Source organism: Rhinopithecus roxellana, chromosome 17 (genome assembly GCF_007565055.1).
Source record: "Rhinopithecus roxellana isolate Shanxi Qingling chromosome 17, ASM756505v1, whole genome shotgun sequence".
Lineage (NCBI taxonomy): Eukaryota > Metazoa > Chordata > Mammalia > Primates > Cercopithecidae > Rhinopithecus > Rhinopithecus roxellana.
The window spans coordinates 67,176,598-67,198,685 of NC_044565.1; the positions used below are offsets into that span (position 1 = coordinate 67,176,598).

Sequence of the window (22,088 nt, forward strand, 5' to 3'; positions counted from 1 at the left end):
CCTAAGCCCTGCACCCTATTGCCAGATCTGCTATTCCCTAAACAACCCAGAAGTGCCTCCTTCTCTTTGCCCTCAGTAGTTCCTTTTCCTGAAATGCCTTCCTCCTCTTTTACACTTTTATTTATTTATTTATTTGAGACAGTATCTCACTCTGTCACCCAGGCTGGAGTCCAGTGGCATGATCACAGCTCACTGCAGCCTCGACCTCAGCCTCCTGAGTAGCTGGGACCACTGGCACACAACACCATGCCCAGCTAATTAAATTTTTTTTTTTTTTTGTAGAGAGGGGGTGTGGCCACGTTGCCCAGGCTGGTCTTGAACTCCTGGGCTCAAGCGATCCTCCCACTTTGGTCTCCCAAAGTGCTGGGATTACACTGCACCCAGCCTCTTTTGCACTTACTGAAATTCTCAAAGGATGCCTGCCTCCTCCAGGAAGCTTTCCTGGAGTCCTCCAGAAGCTGCTCTCATGCTCCTTTATGATTCATGTTGGGCTCTTATTACACAGGAGCACAGAGCAAGCCCCATGCTCCACCTGCCACTGAGGCTTGTTGGGAACATTCCTGCCTCCTCCACTTGACAATGTCTGCCTCTGGGACAGGGACTGTATCCAACTGGTCTCCCCCTACCCCACCACTAGCATACTATATGTGTATTTACTAAGTACGGAATTACTAAGCAGTAAGTAGTAAGTACTGAGGTTCATTAACTCCTTTAACTAGTATACTGGCCCCTTAATAAAGTGGCACAGAGGGCTCTGGCAGACCACCCCATACTTGAACATCCCATGGCCTCCCTGACAAGCAGTCTGGTTTTTAAAGCAGAGAGAACACTGGCCATTATATTTTCTGCTTTGTCAGCCCCATAGACAGTGCTATGGGAAAGTTAAAGTTGGCCTAAATATTGGAGAAACCTTGAGGTGCTCTAGACGCCAAACTCCTAGAGGATTTCTTTGACCATCTCCCTTCGGACCCCATTCCATGCCCTTCCCCCACTGTCCCTGCCAAGCAGTCCTGTTCAGGTCAATGGCGGTACACTGCCTCTCCCTGCGCACCGCCTTCCCTGAGGTCCTTAGGTAGGGCTAGGGAGTTGCTCGCATAGTCCTTCCTTCAGTATTTCTAAAACAACCCTGCCCTGGCTACAGCACAATTCATTCATTTATTACCAACCTCTCGCAGGAGAGGGTAGGGATTCTGACTTACCTTTAAATTTGCTTCCTTAGTGTCTAGAGAATGTTGGAACATAGTAGACACCCAGACACACAAGGTGGTATCTTAAAGACTGAGCACACAGTATCTGCTCAGTAAAGGCTGGACAACCCTTTGGGTTTCTTGTTTTGTTTTGTTTTGAGACAGGGTCTCGCTCTGTTGCCCATGCTGGAGTGCAGTGGCGCAATCTTGACTCACTGCAACCTTCACCACCCTGGCTCAAACGATTCTTGTGCCTCAGCCTTCCAAGTAGCTGGGATTACAGGCATGTGCCACTACGCCCAGCTAATGTTTGTATTTTCAGTAGAGACGGGGTTTCACCATGTTAGCCAGGCTGGTCTCGAATTCCTGGCCTCAAGTGATCTGCCCGCCTTGGCCTCCCAAAGTGTTGGATTACAGGCGTGAGCCACTGCGCTGGACCAAAGGTTTTAAAAACAAAGTTTTTTGTTTTTTTTGATATGGAGCCTGACTCTGTTGCTCAGGCTGGAGTGTAGTAGCGTGATCTCGGCTCACTGCAAGCTCCGCCTCCCGGGTTCATGCCATTCTCCTGGCTCAGCCTCCCACGTAGCTGGGACTAGAGTAGCTGGGACTACAGGCAGCTGCCACCACGCCCGGCTAATTTTCTGTATTTTTAGTAGAGACGGGGTTTCACCGTGTTAGCCAGGATGGTCTCGATCTCCTGACCTCGTGATCTGCCCACCTCGGCCTCCCAAAGTGCTGGGATTACAGGTGTGAGCCACCATGCCCAGCTAAAAAGAGTATTTATAAGGATGCTTCATGTATGTGCCTTTAGAAGAGACATATATGCGAGGTCTGAGAATTCACTCAAATATTTAATTTAGAATTTATATACAAGGTAATCTAGGTAACAAAGAGAGTGCAGATCATGATTCCAGTCTCACCCCCCAACCTGCCATGATGGAATTTTAGAATCTCTGGGGTCATCTCATTTATTTCTGTCACATTATAAACCAGGAAAGCAGAAAAGACCTCCTCACATCCATAGCTAAGGAGGGGCAGAAGCTGAGACGAGAAACCAGGCCTCCCAAATCTCATTCCAACATTTTCTTAATCCAGTTTCACAACATCATCCATATGGTCATGAAAAAACAGCAATTCAAGGGCAAGGGTTCAGGACCACACGAGTAGGGCTGGGAGGGCTGATCGGGGAGGCTGAAAGGGACCCGAGCCTCCTGGCAAAGAGGCATGGGGAACAGCCCCAACAACTGCAGGCCAGGGGCAGGAAGAGCATGCGCAGGCTGGAAAGCCAGGCCAGCTCTCTCCCTCTCTTCTAAGTGCATTCTTCAATTTCATGACAATTTCCAAGCCAGGAAACCAGGAAAACTGGGAGTGTAGGTGAGTCATTTGGGTACACAACAGAAGCAAGGTGAGATTTGGAGTCTAGTCTGGCCCACTGGGCCACTCCATTAGGATACTCATGTGGCTGCAACCTACTTACCTAGATAAATCTTAGTTTTCTAATAGCAAAATAGAGGTTAAAAAAATACTTCTGGCCGGGCACGGTGGCTCATGCCTGTAATCCCAGCACTTTGGACGCTGAGGCAGGCGGATCATGAGGTCAGGAGTTTGAGACCAGACTGGCCAACATGGTGAAACCCCATCTCTACTAAAAATACAAAAAATTAGCTGGGTGTGGTGGCAGGTGCCTGTAATCCTAGCTACTCAGGAGGCTGAGGCAGGAGAATCGCTTGAACCCAGGAGGCAGCAGTTGCAGTGAGCCAAGATCGCTCCACTGCACTCCAGCCTGGGTGACAGAGTGAGACTCCATCTCAAATAAAAACAAAGACCAAAAAGAAAAGGTTTCTTATATATTAAATAGAGGTAACATGTTTTAGGATTGTGGTAACAGCTAATGCTCCTGGCATAGTGCCTGATGTAAAGTAGGTGCTCAGTAAAGTTCAACACCCTTTCCCTGGTTCAGGCTTTGCTGTGGCCAGGAGCTGGCCCTGAACCAGCTACTAGTGAGGCGCCTACCCCACCCTGCTTCTTTTTTTCTCACCACTAAAAAGTAGGGGTTGTTCTAAGAGCTGTTCTCTCTGTGTCCCAGAAGTGAAGAATCCGGTGCGCAACCAACCCATCTACTTACAGGACAATGGGGAGTCCCTTTGTGGCAACGTTCGTAGCCTATGGTAAAGGCCAGCCCTCAAAGTCACTACTGGTTACAGGCTGTCATGGGAGCCTCTAGAACTTGTTCAGCCTTTGGGTAAAGTATACTTGCTGTGCCTACTCCAAACATCATCCTCTCCTTCAAGGGTGATATTATTTTTGAGGCCACCCTACAAAAGGTCAGGTATGGCAAATAAGTGAGGAATGTCTTCCAGTCCAAATACCTTAAAACTGCTACCCATACAGTTGGCTAATAATTTGGTTGGAGCCTTTACTGGTCTACTTTGCACTGCCATTTCCCCTGAACTAGACTAAAGCCCAGGAGATCACACCTTATTCATCTCCTCCTTCCCACTGCCCCTAGCGCAAGGCCCCTTTACTTAGTAGGTGCGGAGTGACTGCTTATTAAATGGAATATGGCACAGCAGGGGGGACCTTCAGGACATTCATGGCCTGCTCTCCCCAGGGCGGACAGGAAGCACAGTCTGTTGAGACTGCAGGGTTGTAAAGTCAGAGGAGGCAACATTTGCTAAGCTCAAAGAAGCAGCAGCACAAATGGCCAATAAACATAGGAAAAGATGTTCAACCTCACTTATTATCTGGGAAATGCCAATTAAAAGCATAACAAGATACTATTTTCCCACCCATTTGACTAGCAAAATACTGATGTTGGCAAAGGTCTCCTCATACCCTGTTCACAGAAGCATAAATTGGCAGTGCCCTTTTTAGAGGGCAGTTTGGCAGATGTCATAAAATGTTAAATGAACATTCCCTTCAACTAGGCCTTTTTCTTTCTAGGTATATATCTTAGAGAAACAGATGCACAAAGATGTATGACCAAGGATGTTCACAGCTGCAATGCTAAATAGTAAAATATCATAAACAACATAAATGCCCACCAGTATCAGAATGGCTAAATAAAACCATGGAATCCATATGGTGGAATATAATAGTAATTACATGGCTAGATTGCACAGACTTACTGGAAGTCAAAAACCAAGCTGTAAAACGAAACTACAGTGTGGTTCCATTTGTGTAAAAAGAAAAGGAAAAAAAGGACCCCTGAAGCAAAATTACGTATTTACACGCATACACACAGATAGTAAAAAAAATCAGGACATACACCAAGCTGATAACATTAGTATTTCTGGTGAAGGAATTAAATTTTCAGGCCAGGTGTGGTAGCTCATGCCTATAATCCCAGTACTTTGAGAGGCTGAGGCAGAAGGACTGCTGAGCCCAGGAGTTCAAGACCAGCCTGGTCAACATAAGGGGACCCCCCATCTCTACAAAAAATTTAAAAACTAGCCGAGTGTGGTGGCACATGCCTGTTTACTAAGGACGCTTAGGTGGGAGGATCACCTGAGCCCAAGAGGTTGAGGTTGCAGTGAGCCACGATCATGCCATTGCACTCCAACCTGGCCAATGGAGCAAGACCCTATCTCAAAATAAAATTTTGGGGTGGCAAGTTTGGGTGGACTTTTTCACAAGAATGTATTTGTGTAATACTTACATAATTTAAAATACTGTCTAAAAAATTATCAAGTTCCTATTATATGCTAGCTCTGTGTCAGGAGCTTTTAATGTTGTATGTTACCTTATTAATCCACACAACTCCAAGATGAGAACTGTTCATTGATTTAGCACACTTTCACCCTGCACCTCCCACATGCCAGCCCTGGGGGCAGAGGGTGCCCAGAATGCCTGTATTGAACAAGTTTAAATGCAGAAATGGGTAGAGGCAGAATACAAGCTGGTGAGTGCTGCTGCCATGGGGATGCAGAGTACAGCCAAGTCTATCCATACAGCAGTAACCTCAGCTGGGGTACAGGGTAAGTAATGCCTAAGGTCCCACACCCAGTAAGTGGGACCCCACTCAAGGCAGTATTTGAACTTGCCTCCAAAGGCCGCAGTAAACAGCAGCCGACCCTTAAGGTCCATGAAGGCTCTGCTATCTGCTGGGCAGCCCTGGGCGGAGGGAGTGGGTTGTACCTGAGTGCTGTGAGGGAAGGGAGGGGAGACTATGATATTCCAGACACAGATGTTTCATTATCACTATTCAATATTTATTAAGCATCTAATAAGTATAAGGATGCATGAGTCGAGGGTCCCTACCTTCAGGTTGGAAGCAGTAAAGAGACCAGATCCTAGTGCTCTAGGTGCAGTAGGACATGGTACCTGCTGCCTAGACAGAATTTAGAATCTGGCTGGGGTGAAGAGATTAATGAGCGAGTCATGCCATCGATGTGCTGTAACTGAGTCCTAAAACCACCAGCAGTGACACAAACTGGAGTGAGTGGCTTCCCAGGCAAGATGACTGCCCAGCTACTGACCCTGGGTCTCTGCGCTCATCTGCCTTGCAGAGCTACAGGGAGGGCTAATGAAGCGAGAGGCCCTTCCTAAACCCTCAAGCCCTTCGTCAGAGTGTCTTTTGCTCTGAGAATTAGAAGGAAGAGGAACTAAGGGATTGCGTTCCTTTGGGAGGAGGAACTGCCCCATCCCTGCCCTCCCCACAGCCCTGGCCAGCTCTGCCAGGCCAAAGAAGGTTCTTCTCAGCTCAGAAGCCTGGTGAGAACAACGGGAACGCAGGATGGAGGAGATTCTGGCCCCACTTTACCCATGGAGCCTGTCCATACCAGTCCCCATGCCATCCTCCAGGTATACCTGTCAGCACCCCTGGAAAAACCACCTCGAAATCAAGGGTGTGAGCCCTTGCCATGGTGGAAATCCAAGATCTCATGCTCCCAGAGAAGTGATCCCACATTCACCCACCTCCTAACTGCTTAGCCGACCGGTAGGTATTCATTGGGCCTGTTCTCCCTGCCCATTGTATTAGGCCAGACAGGGGAAGACGTGATTAACACATAAGAAATAGTGAAAAATACCCTGATGAAATATGATTGAGTGCTAAGTAATATTAACAGTAAGGACAGTCTGAGTGCAGTGGCTCACGCCTGTAATTCCAGCACTTTGGGAGGCCAAAGCAGGCAGATCACTTGGGGTCAGGAGTTCAAGGCCAGCCAGGCCAACACAACGAAACCCCATCTCTACTTAAAATACAAAAATTAGCTGGGTGTGGTGGTGCGTGCCTGTAATTCCAGCTACTGGGAAGGCTGAAGCGAGGCACGACAATTGCTTGAACCCGGGAGGTGGAGGTTGCAGTGAGCCGAGAGATTGTGCCACTGCACCCCATCCTGGGAGACAGAGTGAAACTGTGTCTCAAAAACACAAACAAACAAAAACCCAGCAAGGGTTACAGGGATTCAGGGAAAGGAAGAGGTCATTGTGGACTGGAGAAATCTTGGAAACCTTCCTGGAGGAGGCAGCAGCTCTTGGCCTCAACCCTGAAGAATGGACTGGGGAAAGCACAGCAGGAATAGTGACAGGAAGGAAGGAGCATGGCAAGGTCCCCTCCTACAGGACACCCTCCTATTAGAGGACTGTAGTGAAAGTGGGGTGGGTTGATTGTGGAGGTCGCAGGGTTGAAGACTTGAGACATAGCCAGAGGGCATCTGACATGATGGGGGAGACAATGGGGAGCCACTGGAGGTTCTACGGCAGGGTGTGATCATGATTAAAGCAAAGCTTAGTCCTCACAGGACTAGTAAGCAGGTGAAGGAAGAGCAACAGGAGATGGAACAGACACAAGACAACAACTTCCTTCCCAGCAGCAGGAATTCTCACTTCAGCCTCAGGGACTGCGGAAATGTCTCATTTTCCCCATTCACTTATTTTCCAGTTCTTTCATTTTGTGGCATTCTGAGTCGTCTTAAATCTTGGGGGAGGGAAAGCCTGGAGTGGGTAATCTAGGGTGGGCTCACTTAGTAACTGGTCTGACAAGGGTGGGCAAGGAGAAGCAAGTTAAGCTGGGGAGTGCATTCTGAGGGAAGAACCCCCCAGGTGGGGCACACAGCCTAGGGGAAGGGCTGGTGTGGCCTCGGGTCTGGTGGCAGCTCCCCAGCAGAGCACTGGGAGCCCTTCTGACCCCGCCCCACCTTCCAGCCGCATTTCCTAGCTGCTCTCTGCCCACACCCGCTGTGCACCACCACAACAAACTCCCGTTCCTGAAAAGCCCATGTGTCTTGTGCCTCGGGAGGTATGTGCTTGCTGTATTCCTCCCTCTGAAATGCCTTCCTCACCCCTCCCCTAAATTCCAGTTCAACCATCAAAAGTCAGAAGCCACCTCCTGCTGATGCATAGCTGACCCCAGGCAGCATTCGTTGTCTATGCCCAGTTCAGGGCAGCTCTTTCTGCAGGTGCTATGAGCCCTCATTCTATCACGGGAAAACTAGGAATCCTCCATGCCTTCGGTAGCCCCAGTATCTTATGTGTCGCTCAGCTGTGGAGGCTTCTGGAAATCGGCTCAGTAAAGGTGCCCTGAATGAAGGGTTGCAGGCGTTGCATCCTGAGATTAGGAAGTGCTGGCTGGCCCTTCAAGTGATATTGCCTGGGGAACAGCTGGAGCTGGGTCCTGAAGGCTGGGTGGTTTGTCAGGAGGAGAGGTGCCTTTTTTGGGAGGAGGTGGGTAGTTGGATCTAGGAGGGTGGGTAAGTGGTTAGTGGATCAACACTGGCAGAGGGTGGGGGGTGGAGATCTGGGGATGCAGTTAACAGAGGTTGCCGCTTGAGATCAGCTGAAGGAGGTGGGGAGGAACCTGCAGGGGCCTTGGGAAGGCCCAGGGAGGCAGTTTCAGAAGGGCTCAAATGTCAGAGAGCAAAATGAGACTGAGAAAAGAGAAGAAATGTCCGTGCTGTTATTACACCACTTAGAAAACATTACAAAAATTAGCCAGGCGTGGTGGTGCGTGCTTGTAATCCCAGCTACTGGGGAGGCTGACGCAGGAGAATCGCTTGAACCTGGGAGACGGAGGTTGCAGTGAGCCGAGATCGTGCCATTGCATTCCAGCTTGGGCAACAAGAGCGAAACTCTGTCTCAAAAACAAAAAACAAAAAACAAAAAAAAACAGGCCTTATAGGCTGGATGCAGTGGTTCACGCCTGTAATCCCAGCACTTTGGGAGGCCAAGGCGGGCAGATCACCTGAGGTCAGGAGTTAGCGCCTGACCAACATGGTGAAACCCCCATCTCTGCTAAAAATACCAAAAGCCGGGTGTGTTGGCAGGTGCCTGTAATCCCAGCTACTCGGGAGGCTGAGGCAGGAGAATCGCTTGAACCCAGGAGGGAGAGGCTGCAGTGAGCCAAGATCCAGCCATTGCATTCCAGCCTGGGCAACAAGAGTGAAACTCCATCTCAAAAACAAACAAATAAACAAAGAAAACAGGCCTGATAGCAACAGCTACTACTCTTGAGTCTGAAGGGGACTTGGGAATCTTGAAAGCTACCTGTGTTTTCCCAACATTCTTGATACCTGCATCTAGCCCTTCCCTAACCCCAGGCATAGCCCAGGAGAAGACTGTGTGACAGTCAGGGGCTGGGCCCCACATCAGAATAGGAAACCTAAATTCTAATTCCATTCTAGTCCTGTTCCCAATTCTTCATTGTGAGCTTGTGGCCAGTTATAAAACTCGGTCACCCCAAGTCACCTAGTCTGAAAATGAGATCAGTAGTTCTAAAACTTGTACTAGAACTCATGGAATTCTTTAATTATAGCATATGAATAAAGAATAATGTTATATTAGCAGAAAATATATTTTGTTTGGAGATCTCCACATCGCAAGTCACATGTACTAAAGTCTTTTAAATTAAATCAACATTTTGGTTTTTCTGGTAATGCCTACTGTTACCTTCATTGGTTAGGAGTGGGGATGCAAATGCCAAGGGTTGAAGACTTACTAGAAAATCTTTTGAGAATTGCTGGAGCCAGGTGATGGCAATGGGAGGTCGTTACGCTACTCTCGGCTTCTGCATATGTTCGAAGATGTTCATGAGTTTTACAAAATTCGTTTTGTTTATTGAGACGGAGTCTCGTTCTGTCACCCAGGTTGGAGTGCAGTGGCACAATCTTGGCTCATTGCAACCTCCGCCTCCTGAGTTCCAGTGATTCTCCTGCTTCAGCTTCCCAAGTAGCTAGGATTACAGGTGCCCACCACTACCCCCAGCAAATTTTTGTATTTGTAGTAGAGACGGGGTTTCAACATGTTGGCCAGGCTGGTCTCAAACTCCTGACCTCCCGTGATCCACTGGTCTCGGCCTCCCGAAGTGTTGGGGTTACAGGTGTGAGCCACTGTGCCCAGCCCAAAAAAGTCTTTTTAAATTTTAGTAGAGACCTAAAATTGAGAAAATGTATCTATGATCTAATTTTTTCTGGGAGTTCACTGTAATTGAGGGCAGGCCTCCATACTGCTTCTTCAAGGGAGCATAGTTTGAGAATCACGGAATTTCTGAAAGTTCTTCCAGGTCCTAAAAGTCATAATGTCTAAGCTTCTTGCCCCAGGGCTAAATGAGAACAGAAACACTTCGTTCAAAGAACCAGGAGCTAAAAAGCAAAGCCCCTGTTTCCGGGTTGCAGGGAACCCAGGAGTGCGGTGACTGACTGAGAGAGAACAGCCCCATTCCTGAATTTCCACCCCAAACACAACATTCCACGCACAGGGGTAAGTGCCTCTCCTCCCAGACCTCAGACAGGCTACCCTTTCTCCGGGCTCTTCCGGGAAAGTAGTTTCTGCCTTCCTGGATCCCAGAGGAAATGAAAACAATCAAGCAGCCAGAACCCCCACCCTGTTCTGCACTTTTTCCTTTTTTTTTTTTTATTTGGAGATGGCGTCTCACTCTGTCGCCTGGGCTGGAGTGCAGTGGCGCGATCTCGCCTCATTGCAACCTCCACCTGCTGGGTTCAAGCAATTCCCCTGCCTCAGCCTCTCGAGTAGCTGGGACTACAGGCACACACCACCACACCTGGCTAGTTTTTTGTATTTTTTTGTATATATATATATTTTTAAGACAGAGTTTTGCTCTTGTCATCCAGGCTAGAGTGCGTGATGTGATCTCCACTCACTGCAATCTCTGCATCCCAGGTTCAAGTCATTCTCCTGCCTCAGCCTCCCGAGTAGATGGGATTATAGGCGCCTGCCACCATACCCGGCTAATTTTTTGTATTTTTAGTAGAGACGGGGTTCTGCCATGTTGGCCAGGCTGGTCTTGAACTCCTGATCTTAGGTGATCCGCCTGCCTCAGCCTCCCAAAGTGCTGGGATTACAGGCGTGAGCCACCGCGCCTGGCTAATTTTTTGTATTTTTGGTAGAGATGGGGTTTTACCAAGCTAGCCAGGCTGGTCTCGAACTCCTGACCTCCTTGCAGCTTCCCAAAGTGCTGAGATTACAGGCGTGAGCCACCGCGCCTGGCCTCTGTTCTGCACTTTCTCTAGAGAAAGCTCTCACACAAAGGCAAACAGATGAACAGGGCCGCCTTCCCCTGGAGGCCTGGGGTAAAGACGAAATGAGAGCTGAGTTCACGTGAAGTGCCCCACGTGGTGGCAGTTTCTTCTCTTTTCCTGTGCAGCTAGGTCACCACCCACTTCTCTTTGTACCCCGTTCTCTACTAATCAAACATACAAGACAGCTCAAAAATTGTGCGTGGCGAGTTGATTTTCCTCCTCACTCTTTCAGCCTCCATTTTCTCACCTCTCTGCATGGCTGAAGCCCTCCATGGGCTGTTCCCACCTCCCCGACCCCTACAGAAGCTTCTCTGAAAAGTCACCAGCTCCTTCCAGGTTGTCCAATGCCATGGGCATGTCTCAATAAATTCAGCTTTCCCTAGGGCTGGGTAGCCACCCTCTGGGAAAACCCCTTCCTTCCCCAGATATCGCTCTGTCCTGCCTTCCCCCTCGGTCCCCGCTGCCTGCCATTCCTCCTCTCCATGTGACCCACAAATGTCGGGGTTTTCATGGACACGATTCTGAGACTTCGTCTCTCCTCCCTCTCCCCTTGCTGAGCCCTTAAGTTCCCATGGATTTAAATGCCAGGGTTCTGCTCTCAACTCCCACCTCTGTCACCCGTACTTCCCTACGGCCCAGACTCCAGGCACCTGGTGTCTCACACGAAGCCCTGGATTCCCACCTATCCTTCCCTGGGTCTTCCCATCTGAGCAAATAGCACAACCATCACCAGGTGTTCAGGCCAGACCCCTAGGAATCCTCCTTGAGTCCACCAGTTCCCCTCCCTTCCGGTCAAGCCCTAGCGATTCTAGCTCCAAAATACACCCCAAAGCTCTCCTCTGTCTCCATTGCTGCCTCTCAAATGCACATCAAATCCTTTCTGCACACAGAAACCTTCTATGGCTGCTCAGTATTGTCAGAAGTAAGCCAGCTTTTGGGCAGACCCTGCAGGGCCCTGATGTGTGGAGCCCCGTCTGCCTCTCCGGCTGCATCTGGCCCTTTCTCCTTTGCCATTTCACCCTAGCACACAGTTTGCCAAACAAGTCAAAACAAGGCCTTGCTGGTGCTGTTTCCTCTGCCCAGAACCCTCTCCCCCACCCCACCCCCCACAAAGCCGGCTCTTCAGTTTCTTCAGATCTTAACTGAAATGCCACCTCCTCCAAGAAGCCTTTCTTGACCACCCCAACTAAAGTAGGCCTCTGCTATCTTCTATTTCAGCCCCTTGTTTCTTTATGTTGTGCCTGTCTCCCCCATCAGAATGTCAACTCCATGAGGGCAGGAACCATACATGCCCAGGGCCTAGTACACAGCCAGGTATACAGTAAGTGTTCAGTAAGTATCTGCTGAAGGAGCAGATGAACCAGTCATCACTGCCTAGAGATTAAGTGGTTCCCAGTAAGTTCTAAGGGTGAGCCTGAAGGGGAAACTGAGGCCTTTCACTTCTGGTTTTCCAGTTCTGCAGGAGAGGCTGGGGCCCAGGCCAGAAGGCGCCTCACCTCCCTTTTCCAGCGTGCCAGCCACTCGTCCCGCTTGCGCTTGCTGATGTAGTAGGGGTCCCCCGCCTGGAAGGTGTGCCTCGGCATGGGCCGCTGACGGAGGCTGGACTCCCAGCCCAAGCCACCCCGCAGCCGGCCCCGGGAGCCCTACGACAGAGAGACAGATATTAGGGCATTAGGGTGGGAACTGACAGACCCAAAAGTGGACACTGGCTCCTGGCCAGAGACGGCACCCCTGGGAGTGCTGGGCAGACTCTGTGTGGGCTTGAGGAGCGAGGGACATGTGTGGTGGGGGTGGAGGGCACATGGACACAGCCACAGGCCACGAAGGGAGGTGCCTGGCCTCTGGAGGGGGATGAGCCGGCTGCCTTGTTGGGGGACTTCCAACCTCCACACCCACTTCCTCTCCTTCCCACAGAGGGATGTGTAAAGGAGGAGGAGGGGCCCACCCTCCACCCCCTCACACACCCTCGCCACCCGTGTCCTCCTTCTAAAATCAGGATCCACAGAGCCCCTGGGGGTGGAACACTTGCCTCCATTTTCATGGATTCGATGTTGGTCTCCTTCTGTTCTTTGCCTGTGGAGAGGGAAGAACAAAGGGACCAGTTCGTTGGTCGGCAGAATTACTGGAGTGGCTCATAGGCCCCACCTTGTGCCTGGGGTCCCTGCCACAGGGGATGGGGGTCCTCTGGCCGTTTAGCTGTTCATGAGTTAAATATGATGGCCCACCACATGCCAGGCACAGTGCTGACCCTGAGGACCCAGCAGGGCCTAGGGCAGAGAAAGAACTTGGGCAGGGGCAGGCCTTGAGGCCCAGGCAAGAGGGAACACGAGGAAAGTCAGAGCTGGGTTTCTGGCCTGTTGACTCTGTCTCAGGTACACAGAAGGGGACTGAAAATACCCCCATTCTGCTGCTCCCAGTCAAGAGACCTCCTTCCCCAGAGGAGAAGCAGGAAGGCAGAAGGGGTGTGGAAAGTGGAGGGGGTGCAGGAAGGCCTGGGCCGGAGGGCCAGTCTGGGCGGCCTCCCTGGCCCTGCAAGGGAGTGTTTGCAAAGAGGCCTTCTGGGCATAAGGGCATGTACTGGGGGGCGGTGGGTACCGGGCCAACTGGAACAAGACCCCGGTGAAGCAACTTCCTCTCTACGAGACTCAGTTTCCTCATCTGGAAAATAAGGATGCTGGATGCGATTTCCAAGGTCCGCCTGCAGGTCCAAATATTATGATTCTATTACTAATCTCATTCTCTGTCCCTCCACTCCCTGCCCCATGCTCAGGCCCCAGAGCTCAGCCTTTAATCTAGAAGACTTGAGTTTGGATTCCAGTGTGACCTCTGTAACCTCTCCTGGCCTGTTTTCCCACTGAATCAAGATAGATAAATGTTCTAAAATCATTAGGTTATGATGAGCATTAAGTGCCTAGCATGGAGCCTGGCATACTGTAGGTGTTCAATACATGTTAGTGTGGTATTGTGGCCCTGATTCCAGGTCCTGGCAGGGAAGTCTCAACTTCCTATTGAGACCCTGCCCTCTCTCGGTGCTTCTCCAGGCCCCCAGCATGAGGGGAGCTGCGTTCCTCCCAAGCATCCCCCTATACTCCCCACCAGGTCCTCACCACCCTTTCCAGGCACCCCTTCCAGGCCCAGCGCCCTGCAGGCTGCGGGGCTGACTGATTCTGCCTCCCCTAGCTTCTTGCTGGAGGTGGGGAAGTGAGCCCTCCTTCCACCTGGGCCCCTGAGCGTCTTTGTCGGGAGCCGAGAGCGTATCGGGCCTGGACCCACTGCAGGAAGGTCACTAAGTGGCTCATGGTAGCTTGGGGTGGGGGGAGACAAAGAGCTTGAAACGGAAAAAACAGCCCCGACTTCATCTCCTGGCTGTGAAGCGGAAGCCAGCCAGTGTTCACGCCGCGGGTCCTCAGCCCGGGAGGCCACTCCCTTCCCTCGTGACAGGAGGGTCCTGGGCTGGGTTTGGGCTGCCCCCCGGGCGCCCAAGACAGCGCTGTCCTCAGTGGTTCTGTCCCGGGTGACAGCGACTCCCGCTAGCTAGGCCCGGGAGCACCGGGGGAGGGAGGCAGGAGCGCCGCCGTGGGTGCGGGCCTGGCGCCGGGCTCATCCCGCGGGGGCCTCGTGGGCGGGGACGGGGCGCCTGTCGCGGGCACCTGTGCGCGTGGGCGGGCGCGCACTCGCCAGCGCTTTGTTCGTGACCGGCCTTTTAAGGGCTGTCTCAACTGTCTTGTCTGGCTCTGCCTCCCTGTTTCCTTTCCGTCCTCTCTCCCACCACAGCCAGCTCCGCACCTTTCTCGCAGTGCCCCCTCCAGTCTGTCCGGGGCCTCCCGGCTCCCAGGCCAAGGCTTCCCCCTCCTCCCAGACCTGGTCGCTCTGCCCGGCGAGGCTCCGGGCTCCCAGCAGGGGGCGCCTGCCCGCGATCAGGTGGCAGCCGGGGAGGGGGCGCCTGGCGGTCCCGGCTGACACTGACCCGGCGGGCCTCCGGGGCTCGCGGTGGTGCTGGGAACTGCTGTGTCAGCCCTGCGGCTGGGGCGGGGAGTGAAGGACCCCCGGGCTGGCTCTGGGACCTGGACTTGGGGCTCCTGACTGCATTCTCTCCCCAGCCTGCTTTAGAACCTCTAAGGTTTCCTACCTGGGACCCACCATGGCATTTAATTACTTTTACGGATATTTATTCATTAGAATATTAGAAAATCAGGGTTGAAAGGCTTTCCCGAGTACTTGTTCAGCACTTCAATTTTGCAGAAAGCTGAGACCTGGCGGGTGGAGTGACTTAAGGCCAGAGCTGAGATGAGCTTTCAGGGGTCCGGATGCCCCGGCCAGCTCCCTCTCCGCTGCACCACTACTGTTATTTCTCGATGTGACCCCTTCCTAATTTCCCAGCCCCCAGGTTCCCCAAAACAGAACGATTTTTCCTTATGCAGTTTCCAATTGGCTTCTTTCTGGAATTTTCTTCCTGACGACTCTGCGCATGCCCACTTGAGTGATCACACACACACACACACACACACACACACACACACACACACACACGCTTTCCAGCCTGGCCCAGCCGCCTCGGAATGCGGCACTTGTCGTGAGTCAGGGAGGGTCAGCTGCTCTCTCAGTACGGCCTATGCAGCCCAACTGCTCCTGGCCCAGGCCCAGGGTCACCACCAGGACCAGGTGGCTGTGTCCTTCCAGTGTGGCCCTGGCAGGCCGAACATGACCCTAGTGCATCTCAGGACCTGGGGGCAGGGCAGGCCAGGGTGCTTCTAACACTCGCCTCTTAGTCTGAGCTATACTCAGCCAGAGGACACCCAAGTTCTCTTTAAAATGAACTCAAATCTCCACGACCAGGCTGTAGCCAGGTTTACCTCAGAGGGCAGTCACTGGCCTGAAAAGGGGCCCTGTGCTCAGTCGGAGCAGAGAGGGGCTTTGTGCTGACCCTAATCCAGTCTCACCAGTTGCATAATCTTGGGTAAGTAATTTAACCTTTCTGAAGCTTCAGTCTCCCCATCTGAAAAATAGGGATGACAAGAGTCTTCCAGGCTGGGTGCGGTGGCTCATACCTGTAATCCCAGCACTTTGGAAGGCCGAGGTGGGCGGATCACCTATAAGATCAGGAGTCTGAGACCAGCCTGGCCAACATGGCGAAACCCTGTCTCTACTAAAATTACAAAAATTAGCAGGGCAAGGTGGCGGGCGCCTGTAATCCCAGCTACTTGGGAGGCTGAGGCAGGAGAATCACTTGAACCTGGGAGGGGGAGGCTGCAGTAAGCCAAGATCGTGCCACTGCACTCCAGCTTGGGTGACAGAGTGAATGAGACTCTGTCTCAAAAAAAAAAAAAAAAAAAAAAAGTCTTCCTCCCATGATCACACATGGGGCATAATACACAGCAGAGCTTCTGAAACTTTCATATGCATGGGAAGCATGAGGGCCTCTTTAAAATGCAGATTCTGATCCAGCAGGTCTTCAGCAGAGCCTGGAATTCTGCATTTCTAAATCCCTGGGTGCTGCCAACGCTGCTGGTCTATGGACCACCGTGAGTAGCAAGGAGAGAGAATGCCCAATACAGTCAATACTCAGTAAGGGAAAGCCACATTGCCACTGCCACCATCATCATTATGGCTTTAATGCTGGCGGGGGCAGGAGCAGACCCAAGACAAGCATGGGCCTGTCGGATGTTGGCTCCTGTCCCTATCACTCATCTCAACATCTCCCCTCTTCCTGATTCTTTCTCCTGGCTGTACTTTCAGCACATGCTCAGGCTACAAGAAATGCTGCCTTAAAAAGCCTGTTGCTGCTGTACAGGAGCTCATGAAAGGGGTTCCAGGAGAGCGTCCCCTGAAAAGAGACCTGGAATAACGGGAACTGAAAGGAGACCACGGCCGAGCCACATCCTCTCCGGGGCCTTAGTCTCCTTCCTCATCTGAATCAACCAGCTGAGCATGTGTTCTATGTCAGCTGACTGCTGGAACCGTGACCGAGCCTCCACAGCCTGATTAAGTCATTGCCTGTTGCACACTGGCAAAGCCTAGGCCACTGCCCACCCCACTAGGTAACATCTCACCAATTTCAGCTTCCAGGCAGTGCACAATGGCCTTCAGGGATCCTGCTAGCTCTGATCCCTGCCAGAATCTATACTTCCGGGATAGCTGGGGCCACACCGGAGTGCACCAAGGCCAAAGTTTGGTATTTTTGTTTTTTTTTTTTGAAATGGAGTCTCACTCTATTGCCCAGGCTGGAGTGCAGTGGTGCAATCTTGGCTTACTGCAACGTCCGCCTCCTGGGTTTAAGTGATTCTCCTGTCTCAGACTTCCGAGTAGCTGGGACTACAGGCATGCACCACCAAGCTCCACTAATTTTTTTTTTTGTATGTTTAGTAGAGACGAGGTTTCACTGTGTTGCCTTGGCTGGTCTCAAACTCCTGACCTCAAGTCATCTGCCCGCCTGGGCCTCCCAAAGTGCTAGGATTACCAGCATGAGCCACTGCGCCCAGCCTCAAGGCCAAATTTTGGAGGTCAAGGAGACTTAAAGAGTTTTTACCTACCATACTCAGCACTAAGATTCTAAGGAAGATCCACCTGTCTGAAAGTCCCAGACCCAGGAATCATCCTTGACAGCATCTCTCCCTCACCTCTCATGTCCCTGGCATTTGTCCCCTCCCTTCATCTCTGCTGCCATCCTGCTCATCAGCCCCTCCAATGCCATCCTGCTTCCCAGCTCCTCCATTCCATCCCAGGAACCAGATGACATAGTAAGCTTTTCAAATTGCAAAGCTGATTACATCACACATACACACTGTCTGCCCCGCCCCCACCCCCACCTCTGCACCCCACCCCCGCCCCCAGCCCCAGCAGCCACCTTGAAGGCCTGGCCTGTCTGCCCCAGCACTTTCCACACCCTTCTCCTTTGCTCTCTACACTCTAGCCTTGTGACATCTGTCAGTCTGCTGGGTGCCCTGCTCCCTCCCACCTGGGAGCCTTCTTCCCTGTTCTCACTCTCTTCCTCTACCCCTCACCCAGTGGACTCCCTAGCCCTTCAGCTAAGGCTGGACAGCCCAGACCAACTCAGGTTCTTCATTGCAGTTCCCCTGAACATGTTTCACTTCCCTTAGAGCGCTTATCTCCATGTGTAATCCCATCTTTTTAAGCGTGGATTTCTCATTAATATCTGTCTCTCCAGCTGACTGTGAGGTCCTTGAGGGCAAGAACCAGGTTTTTGTTCATAACAGTTTCCCTAGTCCCTGGTATGGATCCTAGCACACCCTGAATGGGTTTTAAGAAACACCTGTTGACTGACCGATGCAGGAGCCCTTGAGAACAACTAGAAATGGAAGCAGGGAAATCCCAAAGTGAAAACAAACCCTCAAGACCAGGGAACAGCTTTGGGGCTATGGCTCCATGCTGCAGGGCAGGAAGGAATGCCATGACCCTGGGTAGCAGCTTGGCAGGAGTCATCGTGGGGTCATGGGAAGCGAAGTCTACTGCAGTCAGCCTGTGGGGAACAGCACATTTGGAAGGGCAGGGCTGATGGGTTCTCTCACACACCTGGCATTGTTAATGGGAAGAATGGTGTCTTCTCCCTTTCCTCATCTGTTTCACTCCTCTCAGGCCCTTCCCACTCCCAGGAAGTATCAGACAGTTCAGGACCTGTCTCTGCACCAAGCCCCATTCCAGGACAGCGGAAAATAGTAGAAAGGCACAAGACTAGTATTGAATGAGCCCTGGATCTGCCACTTAAGGTTTGGGCTCCATGAGCAAGTCACATCATCGCTTTAAGCCTCAATATTTTTCTCCTGAAAATGAGGATAATCATATCTCTTGAATAAGATTGTTAGAGGAGTAAATAAAACAACTAATACAGATTCCCTCTGTAGTGTTCTGCACCTAGTGGGAGCATCATACATATTTTTTGAATAATAAATGAATAAAAGCTTCTTAATAAGTTTGGAAATTTGTATTCTGGTTCTCTATCCTGCATGAACATTAGGTTGGATCCATGCAAAATAAGTTACGCCAATTAATCAATTTACTCATTCCATCATACACGCTTGGAAGGAAGACTTTTTGAAATTAAAATGCACATATGCAAAACAACCTGGCAGGGCCCTGGGAGGATCAAATGTGATAATGTATGAGAAAGCGCTTTGTAAACTGTGAAGCCCTGTACAAATGCTAGTTGTCCTCATTACTAACATGTTTACAGCTCGGTTGGCCCTGAAATTGCTGGCTTAACCTGAAAGAGAAAAGTGGGCAACTTTCCAGGCTTCCAGGGTTAGGCCAAAAAGTCCCCAGATGAAGAGGCCTGGACTGGGCAGTACACAGAATACCCTCACCCAGCCCCCTCCCCACGCCACTGTCACAACCAAATTTCCAGTCGAGTCAGCCCAACTAGGGTGGGCTTAGGACCTCTGCACTCAGGGAGGCAAACAGGGTATCTGCTGCCCTTGAGTACCCAGGCCATGGGCTACAAATACAGCAATTCCCAGGAGCTGCAGGGCATGTGGGAGAGTGAGCAGGCCAGGCAGAGCTGCAGAAAACTAAGGCCCACAACCAGCCACAGAAGGCGATGGAAGGATAGCCATTATCCCAGTCTAGCAATCGCTGGCGTTATGAAAGCCCACTGTTGCCAGATCTAGCTTTTTTTTTTTTTTTTTTTTTTTTTTCCCAATGAGAAGCCAAAACTCCAGATTTTTATGTGAAATTTTTTGATTTTTAAATACTGGCAACTAATTTTTTAAATGTTTAAAACACTCTATGGGCCAAATAAAACATATGTGCAGGCTGCATCCAGCCAGTAGCCTCCAGGCCATAGCCTTGGCAAGCAGACCTTTAGCCACGACCCAGCCCATCCTTCCTGGGACCTGCTGGAGACCCAAGTCCCTGACTCTCAGGGTATGCTGGTGGGCCCAGAAGAGGCTGCCCCTGGTGCTGAGGACTCACCCACTTCTGCAGGTGCTCCTCGGCCCTCCTTGGGGGTGCAGCAGCCATTTTCCACTGCTCTCGAGGCTTCAGGCGGGGTCTCAGCTGCACCCTCTCCCTCTGCTGGGGCCCCGCCCTTCTGCCCCCCAGCAGGGCTCCCCTCCTCTGGCTGGGGCTCACTCCGCTTCTCCAAGTCCCCGTTGGGTAACAGCTCTGAGGGGCCTGAGTCCTGGGCCATGGATGGGGACTTGGAGGTCACCGCAGGGTCCTTTGGCGTGTCACTGCTTTCCACCTGCAAATAGAAGAAAGATATACAAAAGGAGGGTTAGATCAGTAGGCTTAGCCTGTTTCGGATTATTGACCGCTCTGAAATTCTAGAGAAGGTTATGCGCTTTCTGTCCAGAAATTGTGTTCATATAAATCTTCAAGCAAACAGATACATTCACAATTTTGCTTTCAACATCAAAGGATTCATGGGCTTGACCCCTTGAAATCATGGGTCTGTGGACTCCAGCTTAAGAAACAGGAAAAGAATCCAAGCAGGTTTGCCAGCCTGGTTGCACTTCTCAAGGGATCTGTACCCCCACCCCACCACCACTCACTGAGGTTACATAGGATGTCCAAGCCATCTCTGCAGCCCCTGTTCAAAAAGAAATGCTCTGGCCAGGCGTGGTGGCTCACACCTGTAATCCCAGCACTTTGGGAGGCCGAGGTGGGTGGATCACCTGAGGTCAGGAGTTTAAGACCAGCCTGATCAATGTGGAGAAACCCCATCTCTACTAAAAATACAAAGTTGTCGGGGATGGTGGTGGGCGCCTGTAATCCCAGGTACTCAGGAAGCAGGAGAACCGCTTGAACCTGGGAGGCAGAGGTTGCGGTGAGCTGAGATCGTGCCATTGCACTCCAGCCTGGGCAACAAGAACAAAACTCCGTCTCAAAAAAAAAAAAAAAAAAAGGCTCCTTGTGCCACCCATAAACCAGTAAGAACCTCCCTCCTCCAGAAGGTTGCAGTGCCACCAGATCAAGTCTGGGACTCAGTCTGGTCTGACTTCTGTGGTCAGTGCTCTCCCAGCTTTCCTCTTGATCTCTTGAGGCATGAGAGTCGAAGGAGGCCCCCTAGAAAGCATTCTGTGGGCTCATAGCCTAGTACAGCCTTCTCCCTTGACCTGGGCTGTCCCAGATTCTTTTAGGCACTCAGACCCAGAAGAGCAAAGGCTCTGGCAAACAATTTTCAGGCTCTGCAACAACCCTTCGTGAGCACTGGGGTCTCTCATTCCCTTCAAGGGAAATCATTTCTTTATCCCCTAGAGTCTAAGAACTGAACTCACTAAGGTTCCAGGTAATAAAAATCAAATAAAGAATAATCCTGGCTGTCTGTGTGTATCACTGCACAGTGGACAAAGCTCCTCACTTATTACCTCCTCAGAGTTTCTCAGCCTCCCTGGGAAGCAGGTGAGGAACCTGAGGCTCTCTGAAATTTTGTGATTTGCTCCAGGTCACAGGCTTTGCAAGGACAAAGCAAGAGCAGGAGAGCCGGGTGCCTGCTGTGTGCTCTGCTGTGTGTATATATTCAGTCCTCCGTCATTCAGAGGCAAGTGGGCCAGGACACCTCAAGAAGAATGGAGGTGTCCAGCATGGGACAGGAACAGGCAGGGGTCCCCACAGCTCGACACTCTGCCACACCCACGGGCACCAGGCTGCACTCAGCAACTCCACCGTGCTGGCTCGGCTCCTTATGCAGAACACCTACCCAGTAGAAAGGCAGGGACAGCGTCAGCTCAGCAAACCTCAGATAAGGCACTCAGCACCTCGGTTTCCCCACCTGTCAGATGGAGATGACTGGTCTAGACCAATGGAGGTTTTGTCTTTCTTGTCTTTTTTTTTTTCTACTTATAAAAGTCAGACACATATATCATAAAAAAATCAAACTATAGCCGGGCGTAGTGGCTCATGCCTATAATCCTAGCACTTTGGGAGGCTGAGGCAGGAGGTTCACCTGACGTCAGGAGTTTGAGACCAGCCTGGCTAACATGGCAAAACCCTGTCTCTACTAAAAATTAGCTGGGCGTGGTGGCGCATGCCTGTAATCCCAGCTATTTGGGAGGCTGAGGCAGGAGAATCACTTGAACCCAGGAGGTAGAGGTTGCAGTGAGCTGAGATTGCACCACTGCACTCCAGCCTGGGCAACAGAGACTCCATCTCAAAAAAAAAAAAAAAGAAAATCAAACTATACAAAAAAATGAATAATGCTAAAAGGTTAAAGCTCCTATTTCAGCTCCCTACCCCCAAAATCTCTCCCCAGAGGTACCCATTATTAACAGTTCAGTGAGCATCCTTTCCAGACTTTTTCCTATGCATCGACAATCATGTGTAAGTTACATGTTTATACATATGTATTCATATACACACTCAGATCCAGAAATGTTTTTTTCCAAAAGGGTATCATACTAGTCGTAATGTTCTGCAACTTGCTTTTTCACTTAACAAGCAGAGTGGGCATCTCTCCATCCCAGTGCAGATG

At 51.0% G+C, this 22,088-nt stretch overlaps 1 protein-coding gene across 8 annotated transcripts in view; it reads right to left on the minus strand.

Moving 5' to 3' along the window:
* The window catches only part of DNMT3A (DNA methyltransferase 3 alpha), a 110,260-nt gene that overhangs the window by 30,485 nt on the left and 57,687 nt on the right, over window positions 1-22,088 (minus strand). For 5 of the 8 annotated variants that reach the window (XM_010383013.2, XM_030920872.1, XM_030920873.1 and 2 more), the window contains 3 exons: window positions 19,589-19,859; window positions 12,693-12,736; window positions 12,160-12,306 (listed from right to left, as the gene is read on the minus strand). In XM_010383013.2, the coding sequence (XP_010381315.1) occupies window positions 12,160-12,306; window positions 12,693-12,736; window positions 19,589-19,859 (462 nt within the window). Of the gene's footprint in view, window positions 1-12,159; window positions 12,307-12,692; window positions 12,737-13,258; window positions 13,362-13,881; window positions 14,096-19,588; window positions 19,860-22,088 lie in introns of those variants that run through there. The other 3 variants (XM_030920880.1, XM_030920879.1, XM_030920874.1) reach the window with 2 other exon arrangements.